Raw genomic sequence first — 17,918 nt, 5'->3', positions numbered from 1 at the left:
TGGCTTTTTGAGTAAAGGTTTAACCACAGCCAGCTTGAAGGCCTGTGGTACATAGCCGATTATTAGAGATAGGTTGATCATATTTAAGATCGAAGAATTAATCAATGGCAGGACTTCTTTGAGCAGTTTTGTAGGAATGGGGTCTAAAAGACACGTTGATGGTTTGGAGGAAGTAATTATTGAAGTTAACTCAGAAAGATCAATTGGAGAAAAAGAGTCTAACTTAACATCAATGGTACTAAGAGTAGCTGTAGATAATATTACATCTGTGGGATGATTACTGGTAATTTTTTCTCTAATGATAAAAATTTTACTTGTGAAGAAGTTCATGAAGTCATTACTAGTTAACGTTAAAGGGATGGTTGGCTCAACAGAGCTCTGACTCTTTGTCAGCCTGGCTACAGTGCTGAAGAGAAACCTGGGGTTGTTCTTATTTTCTTCAATCAGTGATGAATAGTAAGATGTTCTGGCTTTGCGGAGGGCTTTCTTATAAAGCAGCAAACTATTTCTCCAGGCTAAATGATGATCCTCTAAATTTGTGACACGCCATTTCCTCTCCAGATTACGAGTCATCTGCTTTAGGGTACGTGTTTGAGAATTATACCACGGAGTCAGGTACTTCTGATTAGAGACCCTAGTTTTCACTGGAGCTACAGTATCCAGAGTCGTACGTAGTGAGGAGGTGAAATTATTAACAAGATAATCAACCTCTGTTGGGGTAGCGTTCAGATAGCTGCTCTGCTCTGTGTTGGTACAGGGCATTGAAGATGATAACAGTGGGTGGATTATATTCTTAAACTTAGTTACAGCGCTTTCAGAAAGACATCTACTTTGATAAAATCTACTCTCCACCGCTGTGTAATCAATTATTGTAAATGTAAATGTTATCAGGAAATGATCAGACAGGAGAGGGTTTTCAGGAAACACTGTTAAATGTTCAGTTTCTATGCCATATGTTAAAACAAGATCTAGAGTGTGATTAAAGTGGTGGGTGGGTTCTTTTACATTTTGAGAGAAGCCAATTGAGTCTAATAACAGACTAAATGCCATGTTGAGGCTGTCATTTTTAGCATCTACATGGATGTTAAAATCACCCACAATAATTATTTTATTTGAGCTCAGAACTAAATTAGATATAAAGTCTGAGAAATCAGACAGAAACTCTGTGTAAGGCCCAGGTGGACGATAGATGATAACAAGTAAGACTGGTTTCTGAGTTTCACAGCTGGGGTGGACAATGTTAAGCATCAGGCTTTCAAATGAATTAAAAGTCTGTCTTGGTCTTTCATTAATTAATAGGCTGGTGTGAAAAATTGCTGCCACACCGCCCCCTCGGCCTGTGCTTCGAGGTTTCTGGTAGTTAGAATGACTCGGGGGTGTTGATTCATTTAAACTAACATAATCATCCTGCTGCAACCAGGTTTCTGTAAGGCAGAGTAAATCAATTTGTTGATCAATTATTAAGTCATGTACTAACAGAGACTTGGAGGAGAGAGACCTAATATTTAATAATCCACATTTCACTGTTTTACTCTTTGGTTCAGATGTGGATACTGTATTGTTCTTTCTTTGTAATTGTTTATGTTTAAGTTGTTTGTTGCTGGTTTTTAGTTTGTTTTTTGTCTTTTTGGAAGCTGACACAGTCTCTATGGAGATGGTTTTTTGGGGGGGTAGCAGGAGGAGAGAAGTTAAGAGATTAAGTAGCAGCCAGGTGCTGCTAATCAAATTCACTTGGTAAATTGATCGTCTGCAAGTGTGAGCACCTTTTATAATAGCAGACGTTTTGGTAGTTTGTTAGTCTGGAGCATTCGTCGGTGTGAAGACATGATGTTGAGAGAAAATGCAAAAAATCAACGGCCTACATGTTAGAGTTCAGAGGCCTCAGTTAGCATGTTTAAATTAGAAAAAGACTGAACAAGCATGGCTGTCAGGTGGAAGCCTCTTCTTTTTAAAATGATCATGGCAGCCTGGCTTAGCTTTGCAAACGTCTGAACAAACCTCGAGATTTCTAGAACAGTGTCACGTTTGGAAAAAAGCAAATACAGTCGAACCCCGACTTACGAAATTAATTCGTTCCCGAGGGTCTTTCGTAAGTCGAAAATTTTCGCAAGTCGAAGCACCCATCGCACCTTTTGAGTGAACGATAGGCTAATTGCTAACGTTGTTCAAGTGGAACAGCAAAGCGCAAGTACGAAAGCCAAGGGGGTTGTCACATGATTCGGAAGGCATTGTAGGCATTCTGGGCTCAGCCAATTAGAGCCAGCGGATTTCGTTACACGGGCATTTTGCCGTAACACGGGCAGAAATATTGACGTTCAGTGCCTTCGTAACTTGAATTTTTCGTTAAATGGGGTGTTCGTAAGTCGGGATTCCACTGTACAACATATCAACACAAGCAACTCATATAAACTGTCAAGCATGGTGGTGGAGGGATGATGATTTGGGCTTCTTTTGCAGCCACATGAACACCTCGCAGTCACTGCGACGACCATGAACTCCTCTCAAATTTAAGGCCAGCTGTCTGACAGTTAAAACGTGGCTGACATTGGGACAAGCAGCAGGACAATGATCCCAAGCACATCAGCAAATCTACAATCCAATGGATGAAAAAGAAATAATCAGATTGTTGCCTTGGAAAAGAGCTGTGCTTGAACAAATACCTGCACATTTCAGTGAATTGAAGCAATGTTGTAAAGAAGAGTCTGTGATGTCTGATACAAAAAAATAATGACTTCAAATTATTCCTGCAAAATGTGGTTGTATAAGCTGTGCACTTAGTTTTTCACAGACGCTGCAGCCCTGTGAAAAATGTTTTTTTTCCCACACAACTGCCTTTAAAGAAAAGAAAAAAAGTCCCATCTTTTTGTAAGAAAGTAGTTTTTCCAACTGAGTAGAAAATCATAAGCACTTTTCCACCACCGAATGCTCAGTTTTTTATCAACAAAGAGATGATGCCTGGTGTTTGTTCTTTCAAATGCTCTCTAAAAATTGGTGTTGCAATCCAGAAATGTTAATTCAACATTTAGCATATGTCATGCCACTCTGTTTTCACATTACTTATCACATCAGTGAGGAGGGAAAGAGATTCATTTTACGTAGAAACTTTTGACCCGTCATTTCCTCCTGGATCTGTAGCATGACGTTGTACAGCATTTACTGTTTGCCTCTTTCAGATCAAGGTGCACAAATAAAAAGCTGCACAGAAGTGAAGGTTGAACATGAAGCTGAAGACGAGGAATCAGGAGGAGTAATCGAGGTGCCGTCCAGCCCCACCTGTAGCGACGTGTCCGTCAGCAGGTAAAACAAAAAATACAAACAATATTTAGAACCACTGAGTGCTGCACTGGACACCAGCATCTCAACTCAAAATAAACAGGTGCCTCAGACACACCTCAGTCTCTTAGGGTTTCATTTATAACCAGACAGCGCGTGCACACAAGTGCCAGCAAATAATCCAGAAGCATCAGTTAGCACACATGACAGCTAATGTTGAGCCCCCGCTTGTAACAAGACTCTATAAAGATGTTTTTCCTCTCTTCTCTGCTTTATGTTTCCATGTGTGTCTCCTCTGCTCCTGGGTCTGCTCCGCTGGGCAGAGGAGACACAAGTAAGATGAAACCGAGAGCAGCAAAACAAGTAGATCCGAGCACTGAGCTGCAATGAAACAAATGGAAATAAAATACTGATTCTCTCTTTTAAAGCACTGCCTGAGCACTCCAGACTGGATCCTGTCATCTCGCTTTGCTATCATGTTCACCCTCTTAGTGGAAATATTCATCTGTTATGAAGAGAGGCTCGTATCTGCTTACATGTCTGTGGATCTGCTATCAAACCACAGGCCTGAGAAGCCTGGATTTCAACACACACAGAGGAAGCAGCGATGGGAATCAGACCGGCTCCAGGAATACATAAATAAATCAGTAAAGAATCTGATCTAAAAATAGAATTGATGACAGTATACACACCCCATCCACGGAGTTTCACTTCATTCTCTTTACATTTCAAATTCCTTTTTGAAAAACTAGCGTGCTTCCTCCAATAAGTTCTACAAGCCATGATTTTTTCTTTATTTTTTAAAGAAGTCATTAGTACCATATTTCCAGAAACATTGCAGCATTTCTTTTCATGTTGCTCTTACTGCGTTCACATTAAATCTGTTGTTGGATTATTTTCTTACAAATCCTAAAGGCATTTGTTTTGTATATGTCAAATAACACATTCTTTTGAGGGCTTCTAAGCTGATTTTAATGTTTAATTAGAACATAAAACGCACTGGTTAACATTAACAGTCAATTTTCTTTTTGTGACTTTTGCATTCAGATAGTCCAGATTTACTGACAAGTTCCTAACTTCTCTATAAAACTGATAATTAGCTGTTTCAGGTAATTAGATCCCCCCCTCCCTCCAATCAAGTAGGCAAAAAGCATCGGTGTGGAGTCACGCAGGTGTTCAGTCTGGATTCAGTTATAGCTTTGAATATAATTGCAAAGAGGAAAGATAACTGGCTGTCGCTAAATAAAGCCCCGTGCTGTGAGACTCGGGAAAGAGACAAGGTCCTTTGCCGCACAGTTATAAATGATGTTGATAGCCTCTTGTGTGTGCTGTCAGCAGAGTGCCGCCTAAATCAGACAAAAGTGCCTTTTTAAAGTTGGGCACGACTGAGGTCGTTACTTTAAATTCATAATCCCTTTGAGCCTTTTTTTGTCCATTTGACACATAAAGTGAGAGAGAGATTTCCAACAATACAAATCCGGATTCATGTGCTACTATGTGGGACACGTCGCTAATGATGAGAGGTAGACTGAAGCTTTGAGAAATAAAATAAAGGATAAAAATGCAAGATTTCCACTTTAACTAAACAACAAATAACGTTTCTCTAAAATAACATTACCTACAGATGAATAAGTACAGCCTTTGGTTAAATATGTATATTGAAGGCCTACAACAGTTAGGTGTACATTGATAACGGGAAAGAAGCCAGTGCAGCACTCGTGTCTCTATCCTCAGAGATCACCTGCTAACTAGAAAAATGGCTATTCCTTGCACACCGCAGACAGCTGAGGCAACAAAACTCTTGCTGTGAGTTAAAGATGAAATGGTTGTCATATTTTTCTATAAGCGGGACGTACCTTTAAGGCTCCACTTGTGAAGTGTGGCTTTCACACAAGGCTGACTTTAGTTTCTGTGCCCAGCCATGAAAAGTTGCGTGCAATAAACACAGGCCAAGTAGCCAGTAAATGATAGTGTGGGACCAGCTCTGGACCAATTTCCACTTCATTTTCTTTTTTTAAAGCACCCCACTGTTTCGAGCTCCAAACCTCATCTGGAAGTTGTTCAGTAATGTTGAGATATGCTCGATGCTTCGCACGCACCAGCTTGCCAACAGGGACCTGCTGGTAAATGGCAGTGCCTGCCACTAGCACATCTTGAGAAGCACTTTTTTTACACACTTAAATAATACCTTTTGTCAGCTCCGTATTTGTATTGTTGGTTTCTCAGAGTGGCTTTGCATGTTTTTTGTTTTTTTTAGCTTATCCTGGAGTTCATCCACCGTCTGAAACAAGCACTTTTAGTTCCGCTCCTTTTAAGTCCACCCTGACTTTAATTGGCCGGCCCATGCTTACAGGAGATTTGAACAGTAGCAATAACTATCCAAAAGAGTTGTGAGGTATTTAATGGTTTTAGGAATGATCCGTGCCTTTAAGGATCAACAGCTTGGGGAAACCAAAGGAGCTCTCCCAGAATATTTAATATAAGTGGAGAGAGAAAGTTGCTTTAAGACCTATTCGCCCTCAGGGAGAGAGAAGCCCAGTCTTAGGTTAGATTGTGCTTTTCAATGCATATTTTTGCAGTTTCTTTTGATAAAACTTTAATTTCCTCCTTTTTGACTCATGACTTCTCAGCTCTGACACCATTTCACATTTTATTCAAGTTAAAATTGCTTATCAGGGAGTTGGTGTGCCACATTTCTAAGGGGTGTAATGTGTAAATTTCATGGTAAAATGTAATGTAGTCTCTACTAGAGTTGTGTTTTTTTTATCCATTTAAATTTTTGTATTTTAGTCCGCATCCCAAGTAATTTATCATGTCACCGTTAGTGACTGCTGAGCTAACATGAGCTGACGTATTTTGTTTTTAGAGCGTCTTGATTTTTTTATTTTAAAAGGGGGAAGATAATGTTTTTTCCTGAGCTCTACCAGTCACATTCTGTTCTTAATATTCACACTTGGCTTACTAGACTGAAAAGGTGCAACTAATCACTTTGGACAATTTATTTTCTTTTTCTAAGCAATCAAACACATGAGTGGAATAATGTTTTTCACAGATCTTCCTCCCTGTTTCTACTTCTTAAAATCACAACAAGATGTGACTTGCAAATGCAAATGAAATCAAAGTCCAGCGCCTCACAAAACTCAAAATGTCACACAGAAACTAAAATACACGGCGAAGTCTGATGCACATCGATAGCTTATTGTTGGTTTACAGCGAGAACGGTAGAAGAATAAATCACGGCGTGAACGAAAAGCTTTTTGTGCCGGAGGTGTTGAACGTCCAAATCAGTTGTTACGGCAGAGAGAGAGAAAAAGGCAGCGAAACATCCACAATGCATTCAATTAACAATATAATAGTGATATTGTTATCAGGGGTATGGAATTGTTCTTTATTTTCAGCGCCCACAGAGCATGAATGTGGCAGAAATTAGATCAGTTTATAGTTTATGCACCCCACCGATACAGCACAGCAGCCTGTTGTGTGTGCGAGAGGAACAGCAGCACATTATAATTTTATGTACTGACAACAGCCCAAAAAAAGAGTGAATTTCTTTTTGTATCTATATTCAGATTTATGAAGTGTTTGCCTCAGCTTTGTGCAATACCTTCTAGTTTCAAATCAAGCCGAAAACCTGGGGTCGATTTTTGTTATGAAGTAACATCCTGGGCCTTTTTCACATTTTATTGATCTTGCCAATCAACTGGCTTTGCCTGTGATGGATCTTGCAGGTACAGTAAAACACACAGTGTATCTGAAATATGAGGTTTTATTGTAATCTCACATTTCTCCTGCAGGCAAGTTAACACAGATACAAGGCAAATCATTAAATGTGTTTATTATTGAAACAGCAAGTATCCTGAATCACGGTATATCACACTGGTACGTTTTTACTGTGTTTATGTTCAACATTTACAGTACTCCATTAGAGATTTCCCAAATGTAAACAGTTTAAGTGTTTCTCATTTAGTTTTAGTTTAAAGGCTGCAGGATTTTGTTTGTCGGGACAGACTCTTTGGATGTTTGTGTCAGTGTTTCTCAATCTCAACAAGATTGAATCTTATCAGATGTGAAAATCAGCTTCACCTACGTTAAGTTTTGTGTGGACACTTCTTACTATTGCTATGGCTTCTTGTGTTAGTGTGCATGTAGCCACAGTTAATTTATTGCCCTTTCTTTGTTTCCTCCCCTACAGTTCTATTTCTGACATCTTTGGTCCAGAACCTGCCAGAAAGTAAGTGATTACTTTGTTATTGCTGTTGCCTAAATTTGATATTGTTCATCCATCTGTTTCTTTTTTGTTTTGTTTTATATTACAAGTAGTGTTGTATGTTAGCGTACTGTTGATGTTGTTGTGTTCGTGTTGTACATGCAGAAGCGCGCGCACACACACAAACAAACGCACCCACGCATATATATACAGTAGAGTTTGTGGGTTGTGCCAATGGAAAACGGCTTATTCTGCTATTGACTCTTGTTTTGAGCTTGTTCAGGTGACTGATTTACACCTGGTGTCTGCTCCAAGCATGCCACCCTCAGGATGGGGCCCGTGCCATAGGGCAACTTCAAGATGGTGTTCCACAAAAGCACGTTATAGCAGTATTTGGAGTGAGCCCCAGTACCACCTCTAAATTGAAGGCCAAGTTCCATGTAACACTCAGTGGCACAACTTTTGTTCCACTTGATACCTTTGAAGGCCCCTACTAGCTGGGTTTTTTTTTTGTTTGTTTGTTTTTTAGCCAGTTCTAGTGTAGCAGGGAGACGGAAAGGTAGAACTTACTGTAATTTATATAAAAAAAATATGGTGCTGTCAGCTGTTATATCCTGAAGTAAATCAAGACCATACAGTCCGGTCCAAATATTTTGATCTGACTCAGTTTGGCCGCTCTGCCCTACCACAACAGATTAGAAATGATGCAATCAAGATGCAACTGAAGTGAAGACTTAGCTCTAATCCAGAGGTTTTGGCAAACTTGCGCATAAAGGATTTATAGGCATTTTTACATTCGCTCCGCTTTCACTGGCTCATGAGTAATTGACAAATAATTTTATTACATGAATATAAATTCTTTGCTGTCAGTGACTGCCTGAAGTTTCCTTCCTTGGGATGCTTTGTCAGACTTTTCCTGCAGTGAACCGTTAGTTGATGCTTGATTGTGGGTGTCATGCAGAAAGCATGCTCGCTTGGATTGAGGCTAATGGGGCCATAAAAAATATTACATTACAAAAAATTACATTTCTGTCTTAAGAATCTCTGGGTAGCTTTAGGTCATCATCTATACTGTGAATCAGTATTTATCAGAAATAATAGCTCCATGCAAATCAGTCCTGGTATTTCTACCAACTTGCACATAATCAGTAAACACTGGTGACCTGAATCCATTGGCATCCATATATGCCCATGCCGTAACACTGCCTCCACCCTGTTTGACAGATGTTGTGGTGTGCTTTAATTATGAGCCCTTCCAATCCTTCTTCATGCTCTCCTTCTGCTCGCATTCTGAATTTTGGTTTGTAAATAATGGCATTTTAAAAAAACTGGGTAGGAACAGAAAAATGTTGTTTATGGTCGAAAAGGATGAAGTTCAATGTGTAGACATAGAGATATTCATGAAAACGTGATGTTTTTAAGGTTTTCTTTTCTCTTGTTATCTAATTATATTTACATGTTCGAAATAAACTATTCGATTCTAGTCAGTTCATCTCAGTATTATCAGTCTAAAGGGCAGATATTTTTTATATTTTCCAGTTAAATCTATTTATTTATTTATTTTGGGATACCTGAAGTCTGCTTTTTGTGCTGACCCCTTTGTATTAAATGAATCTATTTTTTTATCGTACTTTATTATACAGATTTCCACATTACAATTTCCAGATTGTGTAACTATTTAATTAGGTGAACATGCTTCTTAACCATAAAAATATATAAACAACAATAAAGTAATACATATTAAAACATTTCCTTTTGACAAATTACAAAAAAAGTCTAAATTATTATTTCGTTTAAGCTTTAGCAGATGCTTAACAGAGGTCTGAACCAGGAAATATGGTTAACAAATTAAATGTACATGATCACATGGCTACAGTTTTCACCACCACTAAGTTCCTTATGTTTCTTCATTCATTTAGCAATTTGTCAGTAAACACTTTTTCCAGGACACATAAACTCTTGGGATCCAAATTCAGGATTTTGTAATTACTGTGCTGTACACATGATTTTAAAGTCTTAAAAGATTGAATCTTTTTTTTTTGGGGGGGGGGGGGTTAAGAAAATTCACTTACATAAAGGCAGAAATATAATTTTGCTTGAGTCACTCCTGCAAATTTCTTATTTATTTATTTTTGGCAAATGGTTGTTAGGGTCTTTTTTTTTGGAAGAGGGGGTTTGTTATGTGTTCCAGTGCACAAAAGTTATTGTTTTGACTTTTTAAACATCCATAGAACAGTGATTTTAATCAAATTAAACAATCAGAAACTAAAATCTTTCTATTAAAAAAATCTAATTATTGAGGAGTCCTGGTGGTGGTCGGTTTGAACACACTGTAGCTGTCGCGTGTGGGCTGAATGCAAGTGTGCCTTCTGGGTTTTCTTTTCTTTTTTCCCTCATACTTACTTTTTCGGACTTGTTTCTGTCATCTCTGTCAAGTGAGATTCAGCCTGAAAAGAACACCACACGCAGCATTTAACCCCCAAAAGACTCACATAAATAACAACACTTGAGTCGGAGCTCATTCACTTGCAAACCATGCACTAGGACACTGAATCATTCCAGGGTGGTGGTGTTTCGACCACAGAGTATTGCATCTTTCCTTCCTCTCCATGCATGTGTGTATTGCTGCTTAAGTAAAATAAATAAAATACAATTAGAAAATGCAGTTTTAATGTAGGACAAATTAGAGATTCATTCACAGCTCTACTGTCACAAAGGTGATAGCACAAACATTTTCTAAGCTTATTCTCAGCTTTGTTTTTGTTCCTAGTCTGGACTCCCCTCTTTACCTGTGTTTTTGACCCCGAAGTTGGGCTCAAACCTCCCAGTTTTCACTCCTAATTTTTTCGTTCCACATAACACTTGACTGAATGTAATCCTAAGGCACTATTCTATGAGCTGAAGTCGAGTGTTTTTGAAACAAGAGTGACAGGAAAAGTTCTTCCATTGAGCAAGGATTTATATCCATCCTCTAGTTTTTGTCAGACTCTGGAAAAGTACTGAGCAAAGTGTGGACCAGTAGAAAAGTGATCGGCTTCCTACTGTGCTTACCGATAATCCACAACACCTAGAAGAAGCCTCCTTACTCTTTTACAATGTCCATGTGGCCTTGTGACCCTAATTCCAATGCGGGAATATTGTTTTTTCCTCTTTATGCAGTTATGATTAAAAGCCATAAACCTTGTCTATGAATGTTGAGTTATATCTATAAGTGAAACTTTAAGTGATTCCCCACATGAGACACTGGTGGCATCAGGGCTCCCTTTTGGTTTCTAAGCCATGTTATCTGCACACTTGTTGTGTAGGAGATTACACATCGTTGTCTGTTAATGTCAAGCATGATTCATTAACGGGGATGTAACTTTAAGCTATGTGCTGAGCTGTTGAGCCCACATGGGGACACATGGTAGCAAAACATTGACGTGGCGAAAGGTAATCCATAAAGGGAAACTGCCTATTTAGAAGTATTGAGCATTTACTCTTGACGTCTTCTGCAGACAACAGCGTCACTTCCCCCAGAATAAAAGATGGGAGTGTGAGTGAGTGTATAGATTCACCTCTATTCTTTTCTCACTATAGCTTTCCTGTAAACCTTTAAATGTTTGCTTCCAAGATGATTATATTTTAAGAGTAAGAAGGGTGCATTTCATTTACCCATCTTATTTAACCCTGTAAAGCTCAAACTATGAATTAAATGCCAGGGCTCTCAAAAACTCATGTTCTTGTTATTGTTTAGGAAAGGAGGAGAGAATTTGACTCCTAATCTTATCCCTCCACTTCCTTAAATGTAATCATATGGAGGATAAAATTATACAAAGTTTCCTTCTCTGACAGATTTAATTGACCTCTGTCACATAACATATTTTGATATGAATAGCAGGAAAAGCACAGCAGCGAGATTAGCGCTACTAATTTTGTTAACGATTGTGCAGTTTCACCGAGGTTGACTTAAATGATGTGCAGTTGTTTTCAGTTGCACATGTGCAGCTGACCTAATTTCTGTATGTTGCAATTTGTGCTTTTGCAAAGCATGATAAATATAATAGTTTGATTAATAATTTTCTGCCACGTTCTCAAATGAACATTTTGACTTTAATTTTTCCCGATCGTCGTCGGGCAGTAGTGTGAGAGCTTTTTGTTAGCGGAGGCGTGCCTTCTTCCTTTCAACATTCTTCCTTTCAAAGTTATTTTGAACTTGTGTGTGAGCAACCTTTTAACCCACTGTAATAAATTTGCTGGAGGGCTGTCAAGCCGTCTGTTGCCGAAGATAGTCGTTTTTTTTTTCTTTCAGCAGCGTGACAATCAGTACGAATGCAGTACGAGGCTTTGCGTCCTCGCTCCTGTTCTTGTCAGAACGTATAGAGTCTTCTCCGCATTAGTTGGTGATATTAAAGGGGCTTTTGGTGTTAATTGACTGTATGAACCTTTGGTTAGTCAGATGCAAGTGCAAATAGGCATTCATCTTCCATTTTTAATTTGCAATGTGCATCATAACTCCTGTGGAAGGTTTTCTTTGGCTCGAGTAATCATGTCTGACTGGGAAATCACAGAATTTAATCTTGTAAGTGGCTGAATTGTAGGATTTCTCACACCCATTTGAATGTATTCTGTGTTTCCTCAGAGAACAAACCTAGAAGCTACTTTAATGAGATTCAGTATTGATTAAAATGAATGGATTTAAGAGCCCATGACTCCAATATTATGTGTTAGACAGAGGTAAAGGTTTGTTAACTTCTTGGAGTAGCACTTAATTTATAGGTGAAATTAAAGTAAAATTAGGTGTTTTGTGGGATGACAAACAGATGTGAGTGGATGTCTCGTTTTTATTTACCGAATGGGGATCTGTCAAAGTGTATTATGGCACGGACAAAGGATATTTCTGAGGGCCTGATGCTCTTCAGACTCATCGGGCGGGAAATGGTTTTTGCCAATAAGTCAAGCAATTAAGTACAAAAAGTGGAAAATCAAGACCTACCCCCCTACACCAGGGGGTAGACGTCATGCATGGTGGAATAGTTTCACAAGGGGGTCACACTCAATACTTTTGCACATTATTTTCCTCAATTAATAAATAACCAAATCTTTTGGTTTCAGTTTTACGTTGTCAAAACATTACTGATAAGAACATCTGCTGATGCTCCAACCTTCCAAGCTGCTTGTTCTAATCTCTTCTGTTCACAAGACATTAACTAGCTGTCTCTAAATATTCATTCACAGAGATGTAGAGAGGACCCCAGGCCAAAAGCGAACATCCCACTCGACAGAAGACAATGGCACTTTATCGCCTGTTTTGGGAAAGCGACGGCGAAAAACGTAAGAAGAGACGAAGGAAAGGAGGGAAAAAATCTAAAGAAAATCCCACGCCTTCTGTATCAGCTAACTTTGAAGGACATGCACATTCCTTTTAACATTTCTTTGTACCCTGATTACGTTGCACTGGTAATTTCATGTTTACAAATAAATCTTTGGTCTTTTTTACAGTTTTGTCTTTTGCAATATTCTGGTCAATGTCCCATTTCTGTTGTTGCTACCTGTTTGTGTTTCGACTCGAATCCATAGTTTGTATTATTGCATGTTTTGCTACAGATTTTAAGAGCAATAAACTAGTAGAAACATTCAATATTTTGACACAGGAATACTTTATATTTTACATCATATACTGCCTTAATGCTTTGTGGCATAAATTCAATGTGGTGCTGAAAACATTCCTCAGAGATTTTGGTCCATGTTGACATCGTGGCATCACACAGTTGTTGCAGATTTGTCCATTTTGTTGATTTCCCATTCCATCGCATCCCAAAGGTGGTCTGTTCGAGGCTACGGTGATGTTATTGTCATGTTCAAGAAACCAATTTGAGATAAATTGAGCTTTGTAACATGGTGCGCTATCCTGATAGAAGTGGCCGCCATAACTTTTGTACAGCCAAGGTGTGCCAAGAAAATATCCCCCACATCATTATGTTATCACCTTCACCAGGCTGAACTGTTAATAAAAGGCAGGATGGATCAATGTTTTCATGTTTACACCAAATTCTGACTCTACCGTCTGTATTTTGCAGCAAAAATTGAGAATTTTCAGATCAAGGTTTTCCTAAGCAGCTGTCATGAGCCTGTGGGAATTGTTGTCTTTTTCCTCTGCTTAGCTGACAGGAGTAGTACCTGGGTGTGTTCTTCTGCTGGTGTAGCTGCTTCAAGGTTGAATGTGTTGTTGCTTGAGTTACCGTTGACTTCTTAACAGCTCAAAGAATTCTGAAAGGAAGTGTCTGGCATCAAGACATTTTAGCAATGTTTTAAATGATTCCCAATTTTTGTTTCCCCCATCGGATAGCTAGGTTTCAGTCTTGTTTGCGAATCTATCGTTTCCATCTTCAAAATTTCCCTCATGAGTTTCCAAATCCTGTTAGGGGCACTGTCCTGTGTGAAAATTGAGAATGACAGAGGAATCAAAGTTTACAACACATCTGTAGCTTTTTAAATTGATTTGTTTTCGTTGAAGGAAAAGTAACCAGGGTCGGTGTAACTCAATAAACTCAGTGCTCGCAAAAACCCAAGGTCAAGGCAAGAGAGAGTGTAAACACTTAAGAAGAGAAGGTGGTGTTTATGTGCACATGCATGGGAGACTTAGCAGGGAAACATTTGGGAGCTGACCTTGATTGAAAACAGAGCTAGCCCGGAGTCAGACACATGGTTCTTCCGAGTCAACCGTCTCACTCCTCAGACAAAGCAGAGACATGGCCAGACATCATTAGGCTCCGGCTGAATGGAGGGAAATGAGCACTAAGCCACACATGCCTTATCTCACTGCATCCTTATTCTTCTTTCCTTTACAATGATGCATTTTGTCATTGGGTTAATTAGCATGAGAGCAACTGCTCTTTCAAATAACGGGAGAGCACTGGAGGGTTTTGATCTCAGCTTGGATTTAAGAAGCAGTGAAGCAGGTAGTGATCTCATTGATCACACATACCCATTGTGTCTGGCAAAGATCCAGACACCTCACCTGAATGACAGTCACCTTACTTGCCCGTGCCTTGACAGCAATGTCGAACAGGATATTTATCATCTGTCTAACACAAGGTGAAAGAGATTTAAAGGCTCATAAATATGCAGTAAATATTATGATGTCCCTCTCTGGTCCCAATTCACATTATATTCACTCAATATGACCTTTGAGTGGTTTTTGTAACTGTCGAGGTCCCATCAAATCACTTAAGGATAACCAATCTTAATGTCATGGTTACAGATCAGTCCGAATCTAAGGCAGCTCGCGTACAGGGGCACATTAATCCTCAGTGCTCTGCATAAACCTCTCCACCTCTGGCTGTAGCTCACTTTAAACTCATCATTGATAACAAAAAATTATCCATATTTAGTGCATTTCTGGTGAAAATTCAACATTTGTTGAAATTGGTATAAACATTATTTTCTTACTCTGCAATTTGTATTAGCATTGCACTGTATATTACATAAGACTCACTGCGGTAAATACAGTTTCTTTGGCATAAGTGTTTCATTCTTTTTTGTACTTCTTGATGATGAATTACAGGGTTTTAGATGGAGCCTTTAACTCAGCTGGAAACAAGTTAAAATGATTCCTGTTTGGTTTGGGATTCAGGTAGATGAAGAAGCATTTTCACCTGCCTAATTTCTTAGATTTTTGCAGATTTGTCACACTTACATGTTTCATGTTACATACATCATCGTGCATCATCAAACAGATTTTAAAATTAGACAGCGATAACCAGGGTAAATACAGAATGCAGTTTTTTTTAAAGATGATTTCATTTATTAAGGTGAAAAAACGCAATCCAAACTTACCTGGCCCTTTGTGTAACAGTAATTGCTCTTTGAACCTAATAGCTGGTTGCATCACTCTTGGCAGAAAGAACTGCAAAAAAGCTTTTGTGATAACTGGCAATGAGTCTTTCACAGTGGTGCGAAGGAAGTTTGCTCCGCTCTTCTTTGCAGGATTGTTGCAGGTTACTCGAAGAAGCTATGTGGCTCTGTCCTTCTGTTGACCCTTAGTGGTGTTCTGTTATTGTACTATAAAGAACACCATATTTGACAATAAGGGTGTTGTGCACATGCCACAAGAGCACCCTAGGTTACAGGCAATGATTTTTGTCCATGTCTTGGAAACTGGGGTAAAGAAAAGGGCTGAGCTGTCAACTGATCACCAACTGGGGTTGAGTTAGGTCACCACCAGGGGACGGACCTGGTTCCAACATATTGTCAGGGTGAGCTGGGAGCGTCTGGTAGAGGCCCCACTCTCCACAATATTCAATTCCCGCCTCTTGCAGAGCTTTGATTGCATTCTGAGGGAAGCTAAGGACATTGAGTCGAAGTGGACCATGCTCAACACCTGCGTTGGTGAAGCTGCTGCAAGGAGCTGCAGCCACAAAGTAGTTCTCAAAACCAGATGTTGGACACCAGAGGTGAAGGGAGCTGTCAAGCTGAAGAAGGAGTCTTATTGAGCTTAGTTAGCCTTGGTTAGGCAGTGTGGTGTGGGAAGAGTTTGGTACTGATAAAATGTTTAGATTTGACAGTTTTTTATACTGCAAGAGTGTTGACCTTTTAAAATCTTTAACTCGTGTTACAGGTACTGCAAAACATTAGAGACTTGCGGTATATCTTCTGTTGTTCCACTGCTATGCTATGTGTTTTTTATTTCTATTTCAAACATTAAAAAATATTGTGATGAAGTCACTTTTCCCCATTTGTTCTAATAAAGAACACAAATGTAAACAATAACTTTGGCCGGATTATTGTATATGTTTGACTTGTCAGAACGTGGAGAACTGGAATTTATTGAAATACAACCAACAGTTGAAGCTTGCTAAAACATTTTTTTTAAAGTTTAAATCCTACAGTTTAAGTCTCAGTAGATCTCAGTGGTCCACACATTACAAGATAGTGAAAACCTTTCAAAATACAAACTGCTTTGAATGAAGCAGAACTGTAAGCAGACGTAAAGGATTCATAACAAGAGGGAACATGGAGCCATTTCCAAGAACGACAAGGAAGAACCTTTCTCATTGACCTTAAAGCCACAGCTTGACTGTAAAGTCATGTACATGATTCCCACTTGTATTATATTTCCAAAGCTTTCAACGACCTCTCATGGCTGTCTTCACGGGATGAAGTTAACCATCTCCATGACAACTCAGTTTTGTATTGCTTCAAGAGGATTCTTGACATTTACTTGGAAGTTTCCAAAGATGACTTGTGATGGCAAATGAATCACTTAAATTACTTTATGAAACCTGAAAGTGATATTTGATGGTATAAGAAGTACACCGAGTAAAAATGTGAAACCTCTAGTCCAATTTGGGCACAGCACCAATTTCCCAATTCAAAATCAGATGAATGTCCAAATGTTTCCTGCAGCCAAATTACTCAGAGTTTGAGGTAATAGATACCAGTATTACTGATCTCTCCTCCAGTCTGGTTTACTTATGAAAGAGGGAATCGAGTAGTAATTTTTTACTTGGTACTGTCGGTTGATGCTCAGGTGGCTAAAGTGGTGGACCCTCTACTTTGCCCACCAGAGACAGTTAAGAAAGATCATGTCTTACATATTCACTAATGACTTAGAAAAGCATCATCCATGCTTTTATCTCTTGCAGTATCGACCAGTTCAGAGCACTTTACTTTTAGATCAGCAGGTGAAATATCCAAAGACTGCAGTTGGTCGGAAACACTGCTGTCAGCCTTGTAACATGTACTGAAAGAATCAGCCCAGATACACGAATTGTCGCTGTCCTTCAGTGGGAATCTGGGAATGCTAGAAATGGTTTTACGATATTACTGCTTGATTTTTAAAGCCTTAAATGATGGGGCTCCTGTCCACATCAGCAATCTTTTAACTCCCCCTGTGAGTCTGGTTACTACTTCAGATCATCTATAAGAACCTTTTTTTATGATTCATGATTCTCTACTTGGCCCTAAACTTAGGAATTTGTTAACTGAGTCCCTCATCTGTGGAATTCTCTACTTGGAGATCTCAGGAAGGCACACTCGAGTTCATTACTACACACTGCTCGTTTTTAAGTGGAGACAACAAACAGTGTTGGTCAATGATACAGTCATTGTGCATTTAACAAAATATCTGTCATAATATTATGTGATAGAAATTAATGTTAAATATGTTTCTGGTTAAAATGATTTAGTCTTTCCTAAACACTAAATAGCCATCTATGGATAATGGGAAGGTGCCTCTAACCCCCAAAGAGCCAATCAACAGCCCAACTAGGGAACACAACTTTTAAATCCAACAATATGTGCTTGAAGTGTAGAAAAAGGGGATAATCAAAAATGTCTCATTAGAAATGACAGCCATTTTTATACTTAGTCCTCCAATTTCAGAGGTGCAAAAGTAATTGGATATTTGCCTGACAAGCAGTTTCATGGCCAGATGAGACGTGTCCTCTCACTATTT

The 17,918-nt window shown here is 38.9% G+C and overlaps 1 protein-coding gene across 1 annotated transcript in view; it reads left to right on the top strand.

The window, feature by feature from the left end:
• Nucleotides 1-16,231, top strand: part of rad18 (RAD18 E3 ubiquitin protein ligase) — a 37,823-nt gene extending 21,592 nt beyond the window's left edge. The window contains exons 11-13 of the mRNA XM_084928410.1: nucleotides 3,174-3,297; nucleotides 7,466-7,504; nucleotides 12,698-16,231. Of these exons, the coding sequence (XP_084784536.1) occupies nucleotides 3,174-3,297; nucleotides 7,466-7,504; nucleotides 12,698-12,797 (263 nt within the window). The 3' untranslated portion in view covers nucleotides 12,798-16,231. The remainder of the gene's footprint in view (nucleotides 1-3,173; nucleotides 3,298-7,465; nucleotides 7,505-12,697) is intronic.
• The last annotated feature ends 1,687 nt before the right edge of the window (nucleotides 16,232-17,918 follow it).

Source organism: Perissodus microlepis, chromosome 5, assembly GCF_051167445.1.
Source record: "Perissodus microlepis isolate ML-2025 ecotype Zambia chromosome 5, ASM5116744v1, whole genome shotgun sequence".
NCBI classification, from domain to species: Eukaryota; Metazoa; Chordata; class Actinopteri; order Cichliformes; family Cichlidae; genus Perissodus; species Perissodus microlepis.
Note: the sequence above shows the minus strand (reverse complement) of the source record. Positions and strands in the feature narration are given on the sequence as shown.